The sequence below is a fragment of the Quercus robur genome, chromosome 6, assembly GCF_932294415.1.
Source record: "Quercus robur chromosome 6, dhQueRobu3.1, whole genome shotgun sequence".
Taxonomy (NCBI): domain Eukaryota; kingdom Viridiplantae; phylum Streptophyta; class Magnoliopsida; order Fagales; family Fagaceae; genus Quercus; species Quercus robur.
The window spans coordinates 12,761,841-12,782,485 of NC_065539.1; the positions used below are offsets into that span (position 1 = coordinate 12,761,841).

Genomic DNA, 20,645 nt, shown 5'->3' on the forward strand with positions numbered 1-20,645 from the left:
GTCCCACAAACTCCATTTTTTATCAAATTTTTCATTAAAAATGGGTCTCACGGTACTATTTACACATTTAAAAATTATTTTGCTACAGTGTTTTCAGTTTTCAGTTTTCAATTTCAACAAAATAAGTTCTATCCAAACAGACCCATAAATCTAACATAAATTTGGATGCGTTTTTTTAAGTACCTTATTAAAATCCAATCAAAAATTGACATATAAACATAGTGTAAGTTTGAGTGCGGTATAAGTATGTCCCTATCATTTTTCTAAATTGGGATGGATGTGATAATTACAATTGGAAAAAGAAAAAAAGCTATGGATATTTATATTCTTATCTGCTATCTAGGATCTTTCCAAAGAAAGAAAAACAGAAGCTGTACTAAAAAATAAAAATAATCCGCATCATCAATCCAATATAAAAATTAAAAAATTAAAAATTAAAAAATTAAAAAAAATAAAAATAAATAAGAAGAAGAAAAAGTATGCATTAACAAACCCAGATTTTGATCGTTCGGTAAGCTTTGCCCACTTCAGAGAAAGACAGAGCAGAGCAAAAAGAGGTAGTAGGAATTAGCAGCACCATGGCCACCGACTTCAAGTCCATCCCCATAATCGGTACTCCCAATCTACCTTTACTCTCATGTTGTTTGTTTTGGTTTAATCCTAGTTGTTCTTCTCAGACCAAGTTTGGTCTCTGCCTCTCAAACCTTAATTTCATAAATGAACTCTCTCTCTCCATTTTAAAGACAAATGAATAGGTTCCGGATTTGTAAGCAATTAAAGAAGTTTCATGCATTAAATTCCTCTGTTTTCAATACCCATTGAGTGCATGTGTAAGGTTTATATCAAGATTGATATTTAGTCTGGTTTTCCTTGTTATCTTTGTGATGCAGATATAAGTGCTCTGTTGGCCAAGTGTGATGATCCAAAAATGGCTGAGGATCCAGGTTTGTCTGAAGTTGTTAGACAGCTAGACCAAGCTTGTAGAGAGGCAGGATTCTTCTATGTGGTACGAGTTACTAATTTCTATTCATGTGTTGCGAATTCTATAATTTGTTTAAGACCCAAGTGCTGAAAACAATGGTTAAAGGATTAGAACTTTTGATTTAATGTTTTTGGTGGGGTGTACTTTTTATATATTATTGTGAGCATTTGTTTCACCGGAAAACCTGAATATGTTTTTTTTTTTTGCATACTATAGAATTCCATGATTTAATTCTGACTGGTAATTGTTTGTGAATGCATAATTTGATTGTCCATTGCTAAAGTAGGTAAAGTCATGAGATTTATGCCACTATCAGTTTTGGGTATAAGTGTCAAGTTCCTTATACAAATCTATGACGATTTTTAATCCGGGTTTTCTAGTATTACCGTAGTCTTACAGATAGATGTATGATAATAGTTCCTGTCATTCTTTATATGGCGCCTGGTAATATTGGAAACTAACAGGTGGGAGTGGCGAATATGTATTCTTTGAAAATACAAGATTTCATACTATCTTGACTCCTTTTCTTTAAAACCAAAAAAGGGTGCGTGTGAAAGACTGAAATCATATATTCTAAATTTTTATTATGATAAATAATTATTCTAAATTATCATCTGATAAAAATTGGTGGGATAAAGATTAGGCATAACTTGGATCTAACATTTATACAAGAGGCACTTGGTAGCTGTTCTGCTTATCTTCAGGAGGGTAAGAAACAAAATTTCTCACTTGTTGGAATTCTATAACTAACAGTGGAGAGGTGAAAAGCAATTAGCTATGCAAGAATGTATAGACTTGGAGTCAACACCAGGCCAATAGAGACCAAACGGCCATTTTTTCATTCATCAAAATATCAACTATCTCCTCAAAGAGTACAATAGATTGCTTATAAAGGATTGCTAAACCCTAGTTCTAATTGGCTAAAAAACCCTAATTGCCTTATTACAAAAGTAACCTTGCCTTCAAATTAAAATACTAATAGCCTAATAAACTACTAAGACCTAAAACATAAAAATACAATTGAATTGCAAACATAAATATCACTAAATAATAATTTTCTTGCATCTCCCACATCAGTATTTCAGATTTTCATATATTATGCACTGTTTTTAAGAGAGAGAATTTGGTGGAGTTTATCATCTTTCCTCTGTTCTCTTAATCAAAATTGTAATTTTGTTTTTGCAGTGTTATTTTCTTTTATTTTCTAAACTTGTCTCTGAGTTTTGAATATGATGATGCTCATGTTTGTTCAGAAAGGCCACGGTATTCCTGATTCCCTCCTCAAAGAGGTAAAAAGTGTGGCTCACAAATTTTTTGATCTTCCATATGAAGAAAAAATCAAAATCAAGATGACTGCGGAGGCTGGGTTCAGGTTTATTTAATGGAATAACATTCTACATATATGTATATTGTAAATGAGCATCAATTTTATTTTATGATAATGACTAGGGCCCGTAGACTTCATATTAACTGCAAGTATATTTTGAATGCAGAGGATACCAGAGAGTTGGAGAAAATATAACCAAAGGCATACCTGACATGCATGAGGCTATTGATGTAGGTTTTGCTAAATGCTTTACAAATTATAGAGATTTTTGTAGACATCATTTGCTATAATTATGATGTGTCCATGGTGGAAGCTTTTGGATATATGAAAACACCGATTTGGTGGAATCATTTCATCTGCCATTCTATACACGTTGGTTTAGAAAGTACTATTATGCATGTCATAGGTGTGCTCCTATAAATGAGAAAGTTCTGGTATCAGGTGCCTGATCACATAAATTATCCCTTCCATTAGCAATGAGCTAAGTCCTAAATGGAGCACTGGAAACCTTTAAATTCAATTAAATGTATTCTGGGGGCTTCAACTAAGAGCATGGTGGTTCCTTACATTATCATATCTTATTGTTGCCTTTCAACATGGTAAACAGCCAATTATAATTTATGAAGGTACATTGATGTTTTATGCTTGCTGAGTAATTGGAGCAACTGCATCAATCTTGCAAGCTGCTTACCTTGGAGTCAATGGTTTTTTGGTTCAATGGCTAAGATGTTATTTTTTTATCCATTTGCATAACACTGTGTTATTGTTCAGTACAATATAGTAGACAGATGCTCATCTATAGTATGGAATTTATCATCTTTGCTGCTGCTGCTCTTTTCTTATTTTTACTATTAATAATATCAATTTGTCTCACCAATAACAGTGCTATAGAGAAGTAAAGGAAGGGATGTATGGATCTCTTGGCAAAACCATGGAAGGATATAACCAATGGTATGTGAAGATTATGGTTTCTCAACCAAACTCCTATATTCCCAATTTTTACACAGCAGAACATATTGTACATCAGCGTATCAGGATTTTATTGTTGTACATCATTTACCTAGTAAGGATTATTTCCATATCATTGAGATTGATGGGTTAAAACTTAACAACCATCATGGCTTAAACAAGAATTAGCTTGGGCTATTTGCTATTAATCAGCCATTGAACAGTGTTTTACTTTTGTCCCTTTCTTGATATTTAAAATATCTAATCAATGCATAGAGTTTAAACTACAACTACCTATGATAACTGTTTCTGTTCCATTGTCCTCTCAATTGCTTACCCTTTTTTCTTCATTTGGGGTTACTCAGTTCATCTGACTTGTGTTGTGCAATGTTATTTGACTTGCTTATTTCTTGGGCATTAAAATGTATCCTAATCAATCATCTGGTTGCTGATTCTGAAGTTTTATTATAGGTCTAGCATCTTGATGCTAATTCTCTTTTTGAAACAACAGTTTATTAACTCAATGATTGATGGTGTTCATAATACTTCTGAATTTCTTGTTTGACTTTTATATCATCTTATGGTCCTTTATGCAGGCCATGCAATCCTCAAAACTTCAAAGAACTAATGGATGTATATATCAGACTCTGCACAGGCGTGTTTTCCAAGACACTCTTTCCTTTTTCATCTTATAGTTTTGTACACTTTCTACTTACAAATTTAAATTTCTGGGACTTTCAGACCTTTCAAGAAAAATTATGCGGGGAATTTCTTTAGCATTGACTGGGTCGCCAGAAGAATTTGAAGGCGGAAGAGCTGGAGATGCATTTTGGGTGATGCGTATCATAGGTTACCCAGTTGTACCAACAGCAGATGGTCCAGGCCCAACAAATGACATTGGATGGTAATGCAAATACTCCTGCTGTTGGTGCTTGCACATTACCCTTTATTATTGGATTTTATGAAAATGACGTTATTTTCTTTCTTGTTTTCTTTTGTTCCTGTATTCCATTCGAATAAATCCAGTGGAGCTCACACTGACTATGGTAAGTTTCTCATCCTACAGATGATCAAGGACCTGAAAATCTTGTTTATCAATCTCATTCATCTAAAAATTTTGCATAGGTTTGTTGACGTTGGTTAATCAGGATGATGATATAACCGCACTACAGGTACAATCATTTAGTCATTTTTAATTTTTTATTAGGAGGCTCATTTTGATTTTGGAGATATAATCAAACGAGTGTGTGCTGTAGTTGGTTGTATGTCAAGTATGTGGCTTTATAGATTTAGATTTGCTTTCTTTTGTTATCTGAATGCCCAGCCTCTCTCTGATATTATGAAGCCTATAGCTGCTAATACAATGTTTATCATATAACCTTTACTTGTGAACCATCCTGTATTAAATCCTACCACTGCTTTAGTTTCGCCACATTAATTGTTTATGTTGTTTTAGGTAAGAAACCTGTCTGGTGAATGGATATCAGCTCCTCCAATTTCTGGAACATTTGTATGCAACATTGGTGACATGCTAAAGGTATATTGCTTGTAAATTAATTGTCCCTAATCTCTATATGTCCTTTGGAGTTGAAATTTCTAACAAAAACTGTGAGAGTGCAGATTTACTCCAATGGCTTGTATGACTCAACCTTGCACCGCGTTATCAACAAGTCTCCAAGATATCGGGTTTGTGTAGCATATTTCTATGAGGTCAGTGTTTCTTCATTTGCCACTTTCTTGATGTAGTCCTTCTTGAATTGTCCTCCCCACATTCTTTTGTTGCATGAACAGACAAACTTCGATACAGCAGTGGAGCCTTTGGAAACTTGTATACAGAGGTCAGGTAGAGCTAAGAAGTTCGAAAGAGCTGTATATGGGGAGCATTTGGTCAGCAAGGTCCTAACCAATTTCGGTTAGGAGCTGAGATGATGAGATGAATGTTCCAGTGTTATTGCTGTGATTGCGTTCATCTGGAGAGAGTGGGAGAAAAATAAACTGCAAGTTGTATTTTGTGAAGAGTATTTGTCATCTGGAACCTTTGTCTCAACGTCCTGTTGGGAATTAAGAAAATTGTTTCAGTTTTCTTGTAGTTGTGCAGAATAACTATAAACTGCTGGTCATTACAATCCTCCTTTTAGGCTTTCTTAGAAATTAAAATGGAGTATCAATTGCCAATTCATTGTATAGCTTAGTGGCAGAATTTGGGTTTGAATGCCCTCTGCTCCACTTATTGTAAGCAAACTAATAATAATAATATGAGAATAATAATATATATTTTTTTAAAAGTATCAATTGCTTGCGCTAGTACAAGGAAAGAATAACAACATTCTCTTGTTCTTTATTTTCCTAGACCCGACTTCCCTTTTATTAAAAAAAAAAAGTCTCCAGCATTCAATGGGAACCTAATGGTATTAAAAAGTTCTTCAAATATCGTAGTTACAAATTGCAATTACAAACAAACCATTTCTAAATGTTGGAAAAATAAAATTACAAATGAACCAAGAAACTTAACAATTACAATTAAAAAGTTCATCATACAAATACTGAACCTAAATTAAGTACAAGTCTTTTTTGCACTTGGAAAAGATGAATGCTTCAAAATCATTAAATCTGCAAAAAAATTTATTTTCCCAATGAAGGGAATTTGATACAACATGGATGACCTCAGTCACGATACAATAACTCTACCCTAAAAAGAAGAAGACCTAGAATTAGGAAGCATTTTCTATGCTAGTATACTTTCGGAATTCCTCAGCATCAGCATTGCAGCAATAATCAAGACATCAACAATTGTAAACTTTTTATGTGAAAAAATAATGACAAAAATCATAAAATTAACAATGAACCAGATTGATGGTTACCATTTTGCAATGAGTCCAAAATTTGGGGACCTTCAACCTCGTAACTCGCATCATACATTTCCGGTTGCTAATCCATTCGCCAGAACTCTATCTTCGTGAGAATCCTTTGTATAAAGTGGCATTTTTGTGCCAAGCTCCCTAAGCCGGTCAACCATGTTATAAAGAAATTCAAAGGTCAGTTTGGATTGGGCATTGAAATCCTCTCTCACGTGTGGATGCAACCTGAGCCAGGCTCCTAACATCCTGTGCACATGAGCACGAATCATTCTCCATGGCACAGTCTTTCACAAAGCTTCAAATATTCCACCAGTAGATCTGTCTGGTCCAGTTTTCCCACTTTATCGCTTCCTTCGCTGCCCAATACCCATTCACCAGTTCGATAACCAGCGAAAAGAGCTGGATTCTCAAGGAGAGACTCAGCAGAAAGCACCCCTTCAGCACCAGTCTCTTCCAAACAATTCTGAACATCATCGATGTGGCGAATGTTCCCATTTGCAAGGACTGGGATTCTGAGTGCATCTTTCACAGCTCTGATAGCATTCCAGTCAGCCCGAATTTTTTTCCCATCTTTCTCATCTCTTGTTCGGCAATGGACAGCAAAAAGAGAGCAACCTGCTTCCTCTAGCATCTTAGCATAGTTGATTGTAACTTGCAAATCTGGGAATAAACGGATTTTGCATGACACAGGAACTTGAAGGTTGAGAGCCAATTTTTGTACTAGAGATTTTACAAGTGGAAGATTATCAGTAAGGAAAGCTCCAAAATTTCCCGGCAAAAATGGCCAAATGGCCATAATTTCCTAACTATATATTTAGTAGACCCGGTTGCCAAACTATATTTTTTCCTAGCTAAGAGACTCAATTTTGGGCTTATAAATCGAGTCTCACAGACTCGATTTCCATGGTGAGGTGGCAGTTTGTCCACCCGAAAATCGAGTCTTAAAAACTCGATTTATATATCGACGCTTAATCAACCAAATCCACCCCTAATAACCACCTAAAATCCAGATTAAAAAAATAAAAACCCCAAAACCCGTCAGATCAGAGAGAGAAAGAATTCGAGGAGAGAGAGCTCACCGATAATTTGAGCCAAATATTAATTGCTTCCTCCTTTCCCCATTACACTGGTAATACACAAACCCCATTATTTTATTCTTAAATGTGCAGCTTCTAAGTCTTAATATACATAAATCTTCAGTCAGCTACCTCTTACACAATGTAAATCCATTGTACTAGAGGCATTTTCAAACCTCTTACCTCTTACAATTCAACTACGTACCTCTTCCCGCCCTTCAAAGTTTCTTCCCAATCCAGATAATTCGAACAACTTAACAAACTCTATGTGCTTTTTTTTTTTTTTTTAACTTACTGGTTGTGATTGCCTTTGTTGAGTTTCAAACCATAATTTTCCCACAAGTTTTCCCCATCAGCCATCAAGAAGGGAAAGCAACTCTCATGCACATAATTCCCAGCATTGGAATTAGAAGGGGAAGAACCATCATTATTCCCTTGTAGTCTCACAGTCTCTGGCTCTTGTTCATTCATTTCACAATAAGCCCCACCTTGATTGTATAGGGAAGACTCATTATTTTGAAAGTAGCCACAGCTTCTTGAATTCTCTTTGCACTTCTTGTAACCCTCCTTGCTTCTTCTCTGACAATTATTAATGCGTTCCCATTTATCTTTATACATTAAAGCACTCCTTTCATATCCCAAACAAACCATCTTTCCTGCTATTTCTTCCCACAAAGCCTCATCTGAACATACACTTTCCCTGAACCTAAATTCCATTCCATTTCTGAATTGCATTAGCCTCATAATCTCAGACTCAGGCTAGCTTTCACCTTTCCCATTATTATTTAGTATTTCACTTCCATGTGCATGTGTGTTTATGTTTATATTCATTTATGTTTATGTATGTGTGTATGTTTATGTATGTTTATATTTATAAACATAAATATAAATATAAATATAAACACATATACACATAAACATACATGAACACAAATACAAACAAATATATACAAAAACAAACAAATATAAACACACATACACATAAACACGCATAAACAAAAACAAAGAAGTATAAATACACATACACATAAACACACACACATAAACATAAACATACATAGACATAAACACACAAAATAAGAAAAATTAAACCCTTATATAGATTGGAAAAAATTGCAAACTAATATCAATTCTCAAACAATTTCGTTAGTTACTTTGGTGTGCTAAATCAAGTTTTTATATGTGTTTATGTTTATATTTAATTTTATGTGTGTATGTTTACGTTTGTGTGAGTTTATACGTGTTTATGTGTATGTGTGTTTATGTTTATGTATATGTATATTTATGTGTATGTATGTTTATGTGTATTTGTATGTGTATGTGTATGTTTATGTTTATGTATGTGTGTGTACGTGTGCTTATGTATGTGTATGTATTTATGCGTGCTTATATTTATGTATGTTTATGTGTATATGTATGTGTAGGTCTTTTTGTCTTTTTCAGATTCAGGTGCAATACTCTGATGCAATTGTAATTAATGGCTGAAATTAAAAGTTGAAAAAACAAATCTCAATCTCAATTATTAAATAAAATATATTAAAGGAGAGTTAAAAAGTTAAAAAAAAGAGTAAAAAATGTAAAAAAATACCTATGATAGTGCACCTGATCTCAGTCCGTCTTTCTTCTCTTACCATTTTTCTTTTCTTCTTTTTTACGCGGTGCTTTATTCTTCTTCCTTTTATTTCTCTTTATACATTGCCTAGGTTGACAGGAGAGAAGCGAATGAAAGCCACGTCAAGAAAGGAAATCGAAGATTGTGCTGCTAAGCCAAAGACTATGAAAATCTCTTCCTCTTAACTCAAACGATCATCTTAAGTGAAATTGTGGCTCACGAGACTTCACCGGATTATAGTGTGTGATTTTTGGTTATTTATTTATTTATTTGAGATTATGAAGTAAATAGTTTTTATATTTTGCTTACCCTTTCTATTTTCTGAAAACACTTTTCTGGGAAATACCATTTTTTTTGCTTTGTTTTCAGTTTATTATTCTTGCTTGTGATATGTGTTTGATTAATTTGGATCTAAAATTAGTTCAACAAGATGATTCTTCTTCTAAAATATAATAACAAAACCATTATATGTTTTTTTAACGGTGGGTTCACTTTCAGTGTTTTCATTTTGTGATTTTGGTTATTTTGTGGGTTTTGTGCTTTGATTTCGGTGGATGTGATTTGATTTGTGATTTGGTGGGCTTCTAGGTTTTTGTTGCGATTTGATTTTGGTTGGGTTTTACCCGTGGTGGTGGTCGTGATTTGATTTTGGTTGGGTTTCGGCAGTGGTGCGTGGTTGGAGGTGATGAGCTTGAAAAGCTCCGACCATGGAACTTTAGAAGGAGAGCTTGGTGGTCAGCCATGGAGCACGGTGTGATGTGGGTTGAGGCAGAGAGAGATGAAAAGGAAACAGGGGCGGCCCGAGACATTTTGGAAGTTAAGGCGAGAACTAAAAATGGGGCATTTTTTATACTTATATATTAATTAAATTAATATTTATTTAATATTTTTATATTATATTTTTCATCATTATTTTCATTTTTTTCTAAATTATTTTGAAGTTTATTATCAAGATTTGTTGTATTGCAAAATTGAACATCATTTTCTTCTAAATTATTTTGATGAATTTCTTGCTCATTTGTGATATTTTCATCTAAATTTTGTGTTATATTTTGTTTATTACTAATAACAAATTTATCCATTGATCATTTTTTAGACTCAATTAATTTTTCTTTTTTTTTTCTTTTTTTAAGTTTTTCATATCCAGATGCATATTTTCTAGTAGAAATTTCTAATCAAACAATATATTTATAAAGACTAAAATAAAAAATAACTTTTAAGTGTAAAGCAAATGAGAAATAGAACTTGATTTATATAAAAAATATTGTTGTAATTTCACTGAATAATAACAAGTTTTTAGCAATCACAACCTGCATAAATTAAAAAAAAATTAAACACAAACATAACAAAAATTTAAGCACAGCCATAACACTTATACAAGACTTATTAATAAGACCCACCCAAAAAAAAAAAAAAAAAAAAAAAAAACTTGAAGGCCCAAACTTAACGCCCAGTCCAGGGAGGGTCCATGCAGCCATAATGATAAACTGATAAGTGTATTTTTTTTTTTTTTTTTTTTTTTGAGAAATTGATAAACTGATAAGTGATAAACAAAGTTACAAAAGCAGCCAGGGAGGGCCCAAATAAACAAAGTTATCTTAAGTTCTTAACAAATAAAAGGGAGTGCCCTGTGCCCAAATATTTATAATTTTATTTATACCTGATTCCTGAACCCCAGAACCTGATACGGTGAGGTGAGCAGTTGAGACTTGAGAGAGGCGGAGAGCAGAGAATCAGAGAGAGGCTGAGGCGGTCCAGCCTGAACAGTGGAGACTGGAGACTAGAGAGAGGCGGAGTGCAGAGACTAGAGAGAAAGGTAAAATTTTTAGGGTTTTGAGTGGATTTATTTGTTTTGATTTGATTTGTGATTGTTTTGTGGTTAATCTCTTAGACCGGATTTGTAGTTCATCTGGTTGATTTTTGGTTTGTTTTTTGGTCAATGATTTTGTTTAGAACCAATCTTTAATAGGATTTACCAAAATTTTTGTTTTTTTGGTTAAAAGGATGTGCCAGATTATTTTTGTAATTCATTTGAAACCAAATTTTTGTTCTTTTCTAAAATTTTGGTTCCCCCTTCCACATGGGGGCCTTAGGCAATTGCCTAACTCGCCTAAGGGAAGGGCCGGCCCTGGGTTTGGGTAACATTAGGTATTTTTGCTCTTGATTTTAATAGTCAGCTAAGCTTTCACCTTTTCTGCTTTTAAATCTGACAGTTTACAGTGTAGGATAATTTATAATTTTTTTTTTTAAAGTGAAATTATGGTTTCCTGGATTATTTGCTGTGTTTTTGAATTAGGGATTTTCACTCTTGATTTTAATAGTCAGCTTTCACTTTGCTGCTTTTAAATCTGACAGTTTACCGTGTAGGATAATTTATAATTTTTTCTAAGTGAAATGATGGTTTTCTGGATTATTTGCTGTGTTTTTGAAATAGAAATAAACAAATAAATAACCAAGAACACTGTGTTATTGAATATTAAGGGATTATTTCCGAAATATGGTTGTATGGTTTCCACTTCAATTCGTAGATTCAGATTTTGTTGGATTGTTGAACTACCTTTTATATGGAAACACACTTTCACATTTTTATAATCCATACTATTTACAATATTTTCTTTTAGCTTCTTCTGTTGTCTCTCTTTCATCTTTCTCTCCTGTAATTTGAACAAACCTTCTGACCCTATCATTTTTTTGAAATACAGATTTGCTTAGTTCTCTGCCAGGCACAACACTTGGGTAATTTACAAGAAGAGTTGCTGGAACAAACTGACAGGTAAGGACAGCCTGATTTTCTCTTTGTTTATCTCATACTTTGTATTAGATTTTATCCATTAGTGTATTGTGTTTGAATTGGCTCTGATTTGCATATTTTAGCCAGCTTTCTCTTCAAAGAAACAAATATTTGCATTCAATTAAGTCTTATACTGTATTCAACTAACCTGTCAAACTGTTATGTTCTCTTTTAAAAATAATTGTCACCAACCATATTGGGTTTTTTGATTTGTCCTAGCTGCATAAGCTGCCTGCGATTCTCTTTCATTGGTTTATAGCATTAAAAGCTCCACAACAGGAGATTTATCTTTATGGGAACAAAAGAAGACAAATCTAATGAGTATTCAAAAAATAAAATACCTATTGGGAGGCCTTTTGTAGAACACCTAGCAGATATAGTCATTTGCTTTTACTTACATAATCCTTATGGAAAAAAAAATAAACAAGAGATATGGTTCTATAGAGCCTAAGTATTTAAATAAAAACATACCCTATGATTTAGGCCAGATTAGTTAATAACAAAATGATCAAATGTGTGGGAAAGAGAAGAGAGCGTAATGTCAAGAGGTGAGAAGAGATGGGTTTGTGTGATTGTTCTAAAAGCTAGGAAAAGGAGAGTAAACTGATGTGGCACTTGATAAGAGAGTCTTACCTGGAAGATTGTAAAGAGACTTTCAATTCTATGCGCCACTTGGCAAAGCCTGGAATTTTCTAAAGCCAAAAATCTAAGATATTGAATTGCTTTAGATAGGGCAGAAATTGACTAAAAGCCAAAAGTAATCTTACTTGCTTCATGAACTGATCTATATTCCTCTTGCAACAAACCTTGCATATGACCTATACTGGTTTTAATAAAGGACAAAGTTCATATGGATTATCATTTATATGTCAGAAAGATGTGTATTTTATTAGTTGTAGGGAAGTTCTATCCGAGATTTTGCGTGGTATATTTAGTGGGTGTGACATTTTTATCCACGTGTCCAGCACTTTTTTGGACTTTTATAACAAAATTCAGCATAAGGTGTAGATTTACAATAGTGTTGTGCGTTTTGGTCAAGGAAACTACACCTATTTATTAGAAAATAGTGGATAAATATATAAGTTCAATATTATAAGGCAAGAAATACACAAAGCAAGATTCTTAGGAGTTGCCAGTTTAAATACCCTGTCTGTGTCGAAAACATCATTTTTCTACAAATAATAGGTGATCCTTTTTGTAGAGCATCATCAACTTATAACTTTATTTAGAATAGGAGAGAAAATCAGACTAAGTATAACAATTCTGCATCCATGTTTCATACCTTTTTTTTTTTCCTGCAATACTGTGAATTAATTAGGCTATATTATTTGGCTTTTCAACTAATCTATTTTCAATGTGGTGTCACTTAGGTTATTCCTCTTTCACTAAGTCTGAAATTTTCAAGAATGTCTCTGCATGTTATTAGTGTATTCTGTTTTTCCTTGTTTTTTTCTTTATTTCTTTTGAAATTGATGCCACATATCTCTACTTTCTATGGATTTGTTTCTTTATTATGTGAATTGTCTTGCTCAGCTCTAATGTGGTCTTAACCTATCAAAAAAAAGCTCTAATGTGGTTTTAATTATGCATTTATATTCATGATGAACTTAATAAAAATTGATCAAGGTTGATATGATTTAACACTGTCTAAATCTATTTCTTCTTACCTGACCAGTTACTGCAATGGGAAAGAAGCCGGAGGGGACTGGTGCTAAGGCTAGTGGCAAAGACACTTCAAAAGATGCGAAGAAAGGGAAGCTTTCGGTCTCGGCGATGCTTGCTAACATGGATGAGAAACCTGAGAAACCTAAAAAGGGTTCTTCTTCAAACGCTTCTAGTAAACCTAAGACAAAAGCTCCAAAAGTGTCATCTTACACTGAGAACATAGATCTTCCTCCATCTGATGATGAGGATGATGCCTCTGAAGAAGACCTGTCTGATGCCAAGAAGCGGCAAATGAGGAATGATTCAAATTCACTTGACATAGCCATAAGTGAGAAAGAGTTGAAAAAAAGAGAAAAGAAGGACATACTTGCTGTCCATGCAGCAGAGCAGGCAAAACGGGAGGCCCTTAGGGATGACCATGATGCTTTTACTGTTGTTATTGGTAGCCGGGCTTCAGTTCTTGATGGGGATGATGAAGCTGATGCCAATGTCAAAGACATAACTGTTGATAATTTCTCTGTATCTGCTCGGGGAAAAGAACTCTTAAAGAATACGTCGGTTAAGATATCTCATGGGAAAAGGTATGGCTTGGTTGGACCCAATGGAATGGGCAAGTCTACATTATTAAAGCTCCTTGCTTGGAGGAAGATTCCAGTACCTAAGAATATTGATGTGCTTTTGGTTGAACAAGAGGTGGTTGGTGATGATAAAACTGCCCTTGAAGCAGTTGTTACAGCTAATGTAGAGCTGGTAAATCTCCGAAAAGAGGTTGAATCTTTGCAGAATTCATCTTCTGTTGCTGAGGGTGAGAATGGAGATGATGAGAATGGGGATGATGTGGGAGATAAGCTTGCCGAGTTGTATGAACAGTTGCATATCTTGGGATCAGATGCAGCAGAGGCTCAGGCATCAAAGATTCTTGCTGGGTTGGGTTTCACCAAGGATATGCAGGGTCGTCCAACCCGATCATTTAGTGGTGGCTGGAGGATGAGAATATCATTGGCTAGGGCGCTCTTTGTGCAACCAACACTTCTCTTATTGGATGAACCCACAAACCATCTTGACCTTAGGGCTGTTCTCTGGCTGGAGGAGTACTTGTGTCGGTGGAAGAAAACTCTTGTAGTTGTGTCACATGACCGGGATTTCCTCAACACTGTCTGCACTGAGATCATTCATCTCCATGATTTTAAGCTTCATTTCTACCGTGGGAATTTTGATGATTTTGAAAGTGGGTATGAGCAGCGTCGCAAAGAGATGAACAAGAAGTTTGAAACTTATGAGAAGCAAATTAAAGCAGCGAAGAGGTCAGGGAGTCGGGCTCAGCAGGAAAAGGTGAAAGACCGGGCTAAGTTTAATGCTGCAAAGGAAGCATCTAAGAGCAAGGCTAAGGGAAAGGTTGATGAGGATGAGCCTCTGCCTGAGGCTCCAAAGAAGTGGAGAGATTATAGTGTGGAGTTCCACTTCCCTGAACCTACTGAGCTCACACCACCACTTTTGCAGCTAATTGAAGTCAGCTTTAGTTACCCAAATCGAGCGGATTTTAGGCTCTCGAATGTCGATGTAGGTATTGATATGGGAACACGTGTTGCTATTGTTGGGCCCAATGGAGCTGGAAAATCTACCCTACTGAATCTTCTTGCAGGTGATTTGGATCCAACAGAAGGTGAAGTACGAAGGAGTCAAAAGTTAAGGATTGGGAGGTATTCGCAGCACTTTGTGGACCTACTAACAATGGATGAAACGCCAGTTCAGTATCTTCTTCGTCTTCATCCAGATCAAGAGGGACTTAGCAAGCAGGAGGCTGTACGTGCAAAGCTTGGAAAATTTGGACTCCCTAGTCATAATCACCTCACCCCAATTGCAAAATTATCTGGAGGGCAAAAGTCACGGGTTGTCTTCTCTTCAATTTCCATGTCGAAGCCACACATATTGCTATTGGATGAGCCCACAAATCATCTGGACATGCAGAGTATTGATGCGCTGGCTGATGCACTGGATGAGTTTACTGGTGGAGTTGTCCTTGTCAGTCATGACTCTAGGCTTATATCTCGTGTTTGTGAGGATGAAGAGAAGAGTGAAATTTGGGTTGTGGAAAATGGAACTGTGAGAAATTTCCCTGGAACCTTTGAGGAGTACAAGGAGGAGTTACAAAGAGAGATCAAATCAGAGGTTGATGAATGATTTTACAGCCATCACATTAGGTATTCTTATATCAAATCACATAATGCTATTTCCATTGCCCCTGTTGTGTTTGTATTCAATATATTATAAGTGCAATAAACCAGATGCGTCTTTGTGTTGTAAACTCTTGAGAGTAATTTCTTGTATTGCGGATGTGTAGTACTTACAAATCTTATTATCTGGTAGATGTTCACCTTACCTCTGCAGTTTTGATCTCATGCGAGGTAGTCAACTTCGTTTGTGGTAATTTTACTGTGATCTTCATATCTGGATATTATATTACCACTTTCCCCTTTTCCATACAAATCTTATTATTTGGTAGATGTTCACCTTATCTCTGCAGTTTTGATCTCATGCAAGATAGTCAATTTCGATTGTAGTAATTTTACTGTGATCTTCATATCTGGATATTATAATACCATTTTCCCCTTCTCCATTTTGCTTATAACTTACCACACATTTGCGGCAACGGCCAACCCACTTATGCATTGCATTCCATGTAACAGTTCAGTAGGCACTACGATGAAGACTGAATTGTGAGCTCCTTGGCTTCCTGCCATTCCATGTGGAAGGCTTATAATAGTTTAATCAACTTTCTGTATCGAATCTGTTTATATGTTCTAAGAGTTAGATCCCAAAATTGGAGGATGCATACAATGATCATGTGTGTCCCTTTATCCAAACATACAATGACACATGTTAAGAATACTTTATCAAATTCTTCATGTTGTTTAATTTGCTCTCACCTCAATACTCTTTCATTAAATGCCACATCATCAGCTTACCCTCTCCACATCTCTATCCTTTATGGTGTTGTTTAACTTAACTGGACGAAACTTTCAATTGCAGCCCTTTTACTCTTTTGCTATGTAATTGCTGTTTTAAATTTTATTATTTTAATGCGTCATCCTTTCTTATCAGTTTGTTGGTATGAAGATAGAGAGAATGTTGCTTGCTAAGACTAAAATTGGAGGGTCAGTGAATTTAGAATGCTTCTTACATGTGACAAACTTAATGGCTCCTCTGAAGATGTTTTCAACCTAGCAGAAATAGTTGTTTTATTTGAGGCATGAGATTTAAACCACACACTATGTTTGAAGTACCCTTTATTCTTTTGCTATGTAATTGTTGTTTTAAATTTTAATGCATCGCCCTTTCTTATCAGTTTTTTGGTATAAAGATAGAGAGAATGTTGCTTGCTTAGACTAAAGTGGAAGGTCAGTAAATTTGGAATGCTTCTTACACGTGACAAACTTTAATTGCTCCTTTGAAGATGTTTTCAACCTAGCAACAAGATTCTGTAAATGTTCTACAAAGGCGAATCTAATTCTTTCTTTCTCTTAGGGGAAGAAATGGTTGCAACTCTTCTGAATGATAATTATTGATGGCCTATGTATAAACTTGCAGAATGCCAATGAGCTCTATGTATGGTGTTGTTACTAAGTATCATATTTTTCAGACATGAGCTTATTGGTTATAGGCTTATAGGAGGACTGCACACTGTTTGCTTGCTTTTCCTTTGATATTGGCTTGAGGAACCCCATATATTTTCACATGTTTAAAAATCAATTTGGCATGAAAACATGAGTGTAAGAGAAGAGTAAGACTTAGGTATATTACTTAGGTACTGTTCCTTATGTTCCCTTTTTAAAATTCTGTCATGTGGATTTTTTTTCATGGGATGAAAGTGTATTTTTTAGCTAAATAGTCATATGGCTAAATCTTAAGAGAATCTAAAGAACAACACTTAAGGTACTGTATTTAAGTTTTATCCATAAGATTTATCCATAAGAGAATGCCTCACTGATTTTATTTTTTGTGGAAAATTTACAAGCATAGGCATAGTATGTATGATCATGAAACTTCTTATCAATGGATGTGCCTATATGCTTATTATTGCTGATCGCTTTTTCACCTTCTCGAGCTATCAATACCTTTTCTCTCATGTCGGTATCCTCCTAAAATGAATGACAAATTTGCTGTGGAGTTTGAACACTATCTTAATCCAAAAACATAATATACTGGATTTAGGCCCAACATATTGTGTATCAACCGTCCACTTCTATAATTGCTATATAATATGCAGCTTGACCATTTAATCAATCAATTCATTCACACTTGAATATTTGAACACAAAAGTATGCATATCGTAATAGAAGTAGAACTTGTCGGAATTGGAATTTAATTTGAGCTTTTGGAGCTTTTGTATGATCAAAGTTTATAATTTCATAATGATACATGAGAACAATGCAGATTTGATGAGATGCGACTCTCTTATAATCAGGTCACTTTTATGGTTGTGATTGCTGTGTAAGGGTGGAGATTCCTTATATTTGGAAGCGGTAGTTTTTGTTACTAAAATTATTAAGTTATTTAGTTTTCAGATATACTCAAAATTGTATATACAATATCTAAAATGTATGTATAAAATTTAAAAGTTAAAGCGTATCATTATTGTTAGCATTATTGTTACTACGTTCCTGTTGAGTCACGTTAGCATAGTATTTCGATTTATTTTGGTTGATTTGTTTCAATTTGGGCCACTTTGGTACATTTCAATTGTCAAATTTATTAGTAAATAACTAAATAAGTTAATTTAATTATTTTATCCAAAACTATTAGTACATAAAGTCATTTAAGCATTTTTTAAATTAATAACAATAAAACAATAAAATCTTTTAAATAATGCTTCTTATGAATGTTTTCATTTAAATTTTTAATAGTAAAATAACATTTAAATGATATAATTTACTAACTAAAAGATTTACAAAGTGACATGATTAGTTAGTTTTACATCAACAACATAATAAATGAATTCCTAATTATTTTTTTAGTGATAATGTAGTTAGAACACATTTTACTATATATCTAAAAGTTGAATCGTAATATTTATTATTATTATGCTTCTGTTGAGCCATATTAGCCTAGCATTTTGGTCTACTTCGGTCTTTATAGTTCATTTTGGTATAATTTTGTTCATATAAATTATAAGATCTATTAATAAAAAACTAAATGATTTAATTTAATTATTTTTTCTAAATCTATTAAGTACATGAAGTCATTTAAGCAATTTTTTTTTTAAATTAATACTAATAAAACAATAAGATCTTTTAAATAATGCATCTTATGAGTGTTTTCACTTAAATTTTTAATAGTAAATGAAAACATTTAAACAATATCGTTCACTGACAAAAAAATTCGACATGATTAGTTAGTTTCACATCAACAACATAATAAACAAATCCATATTTATTTTTTAGCGATAATGTAGTTAGTACAAATTTTACAATGTCTTACAAATCTAAATAATATTTACAAGTTGAAGCGTAATATTTATTGTTATTGTGCTCTTTTTGAGCCACATTAAGATAGAATTTTGGTCCACTTCGAACTATTTTGGTCCATTCAGTCCATTTCAGTCATCCGGTCCATTTCAGTCCATTTCATTCTCATTCGGTCCACTTCGGTCCAATCCATTCACTTAGTTCCATTTTGGGAGTCTTCTGGCTGAATATTGCTAAATCCGAAATTTATTTGCGTTATAGGTATTGTTCCAACTTATTTAGAGAAATGAGGAAAGAGAGTAAATTTTGGCAACACCGTTGCTGAAATTCAACAAAAGTATGAGAGAGAAAGAGGAAAAGTGAGAGAGAGAAAATTTTGAATTTCGGCAACGGTGTTACCGAAATTCCTGCTGCCCAAATTCCATGCCTGAAAAAAAAAAAAAAAAACTAATTGCGGTAATGCCATTGCCGAAATAGGGAAAAAAAAATTGGTAATTGTGGCAACGCCATTGCCAAAAATGGGAGGGGGAAAAAAAATTGGAATAGAATTGTGGCAATGGCATTGCCGAAGTAGGTGAAATTTTTTTTTGTTAATTGTGGCAATGTCATTGCCGAAAATGGGAGGAAAAAAAATGTGGTTGTTGAAATCAGGGGAGGAATTAAAAAAAAAAAGTGTTACGTTCACAATATTTTTACAACATTTTCACAACAAATCACAGGTTATTAGTTATTATTAATTCAAATTTGAATTTAGCACTAAGATTACTTTTTTAAATGTGGCAATGGCATTGCCGAAAATGTGAGGAAAAAAAAAAAAAGAAAAAAAAAAAAGAAAGAAAGAAGAAAAAAAAAAAAAAAAAAAAAAAAAAAAAAGAGGAATAGAATTGTGGCAATGGTATTGCCAGAATACCATTGCCACAATTCTATTTTTTTTTTCCTTCACATTTTCGGCAATGGTATTGCCGAAATAGATTAAAATTTTTTTCACCTATTTCGGCAATGCCATTGCCACAATTCTTTTTTTTTTTTTTTTTTTTTTTTTTTAAGAAATGGTAAGTGCACATAATTTTAACAATATTTTTACAACAAATTTTAAGTGGCAGGTTGCTATTGTTGGATTAAAAAGTAATCTCAGTGTTAAATTCAAATTTAAACTAATAATAACTAATAACCTGTAATTTGTTGTGAAAATGTTGTAAAAATATTATGAGCGTAACACATTTTTTTAAAAATTACTCCCCAGATTTCAGCAAACACATTTTTTTTCCTCCCATTTTCGGTAATGACATTGCCACAATTGACAAAAAAAAAAATTTCACCTATTTCGGCAATACCATTGCCACAATTCCATTCCAAATTTTTTTCCCTCCCATTTTTGGCAATGGTATTGCTGCAATTACCAAATTTTTTTTTCCTATTTCGGCAATGGCATTGCTGCAATTAGTTTTTTTTTTTTGGGGGCACTCACACTTCGAGCACCAGACACACTCGAGCAGGGAATTTAGGCAACAGGCATTTTGGTAACACCTTTGCCGAAATTCAAAATTTTCTCTCTCCCACTTTTCCTCTTTCTCTCTCATACTTTTGTTGAATTTCGGCAACGGTGTTGCCGAAATTCACTCTTTTTCCCCATTTCGCTAAATTAGTTGGTACAGTACCTATAACGCAAATAAATTTTGGATTTAGCAATATTCAGCCAAAAGACTCCCACTTAGGTCCATTTCGAATTAAATGGTCCTTTTCAATTTTTGGCTCAAGTTAAAATTCTTTTCTTTTCTTTTTTCCCTTAATTTTTGGGTTGAAAAGTATGAATTTTATTCTATTTGGGCCTAACTCTTTAGTTTTGGCCTAAAAAATATAAATAAAATAGACATTAGAAATTAGAGATTATGCCCTAAAAAAGCAATAAAAATGATAAATA

General features: G+C 33.8%; 3 protein-coding genes across 6 annotated transcripts in view; 2 read left to right on the top strand and 1 right to left on the bottom strand.

Annotated features, from left to right (window-relative positions):
- The first annotated feature begins 445 nt into the window (after positions 1–445).
- Positions 446–5,545, top strand: LOC126732814 (probable 2-oxoglutarate-dependent dioxygenase At3g50210). Its single transcript, XM_050435846.1, has 12 exons — positions 446–612; positions 891–1,006; positions 2,236–2,354; positions 2,476–2,539; positions 3,193–3,260; positions 3,854–3,912; positions 3,999–4,161; positions 4,284–4,303; positions 4,383–4,429; positions 4,714–4,794; positions 4,878–4,967; positions 5,049–5,545. The coding sequence occupies exons 1-12, from the start codon at positions 579–581 to the stop codon at positions 5,172–5,174; spliced, it is 987 nt and encodes a 328-aa protein (XP_050291803.1). The 5' UTR covers positions 446–578; the 3' UTR covers positions 5,175–5,545.
- Positions 5,546–5,740: 195 nt separating this feature from the next.
- The window catches only part of LOC126732812 (uncharacterized), a 46,593-nt gene continuing 31,688 nt past the window's right edge, over positions 5,741–20,645 (bottom strand). Inside the window, exon 4 of the mRNA XM_050435845.1 lies at positions 5,741–6,292. Within this exon, the coding sequence (XP_050291802.1) occupies positions 6,169–6,292 (124 nt within the window). The 3' untranslated portion in view covers positions 5,741–6,168. The remainder of the gene's footprint in view (positions 6,293–20,645) is intronic.
- Positions 10,412–16,923, top strand: LOC126732811 (ABC transporter F family member 4-like). 4 transcript variants are annotated; one of them, XM_050435841.1, is made up of 4 exons: positions 10,412–10,619; positions 11,506–11,576; positions 13,270–15,460; positions 16,606–16,923. In XM_050435841.1, exon 3 carries the CDS (start codon positions 13,278–13,280, stop codon positions 15,438–15,440), a length of 2,163 nt encoding a protein of 720 aa, XP_050291798.1. In that variant the 5' UTR covers positions 10,412–10,619; positions 11,506–11,576; positions 13,270–13,277; the 3' UTR covers positions 15,441–15,460; positions 16,606–16,923. The 4 variants fall into 4 exon arrangements, with proteins under 4 accessions (XP_050291798.1, XP_050291799.1, XP_050291800.1 ...); XM_050435842.1 differs by lacking the exon at positions 16,606–16,923 and adding an exon at positions 16,362–16,604; XM_050435843.1 differs by lacking the exon at positions 16,606–16,923 and adding an exon at positions 15,947–16,229.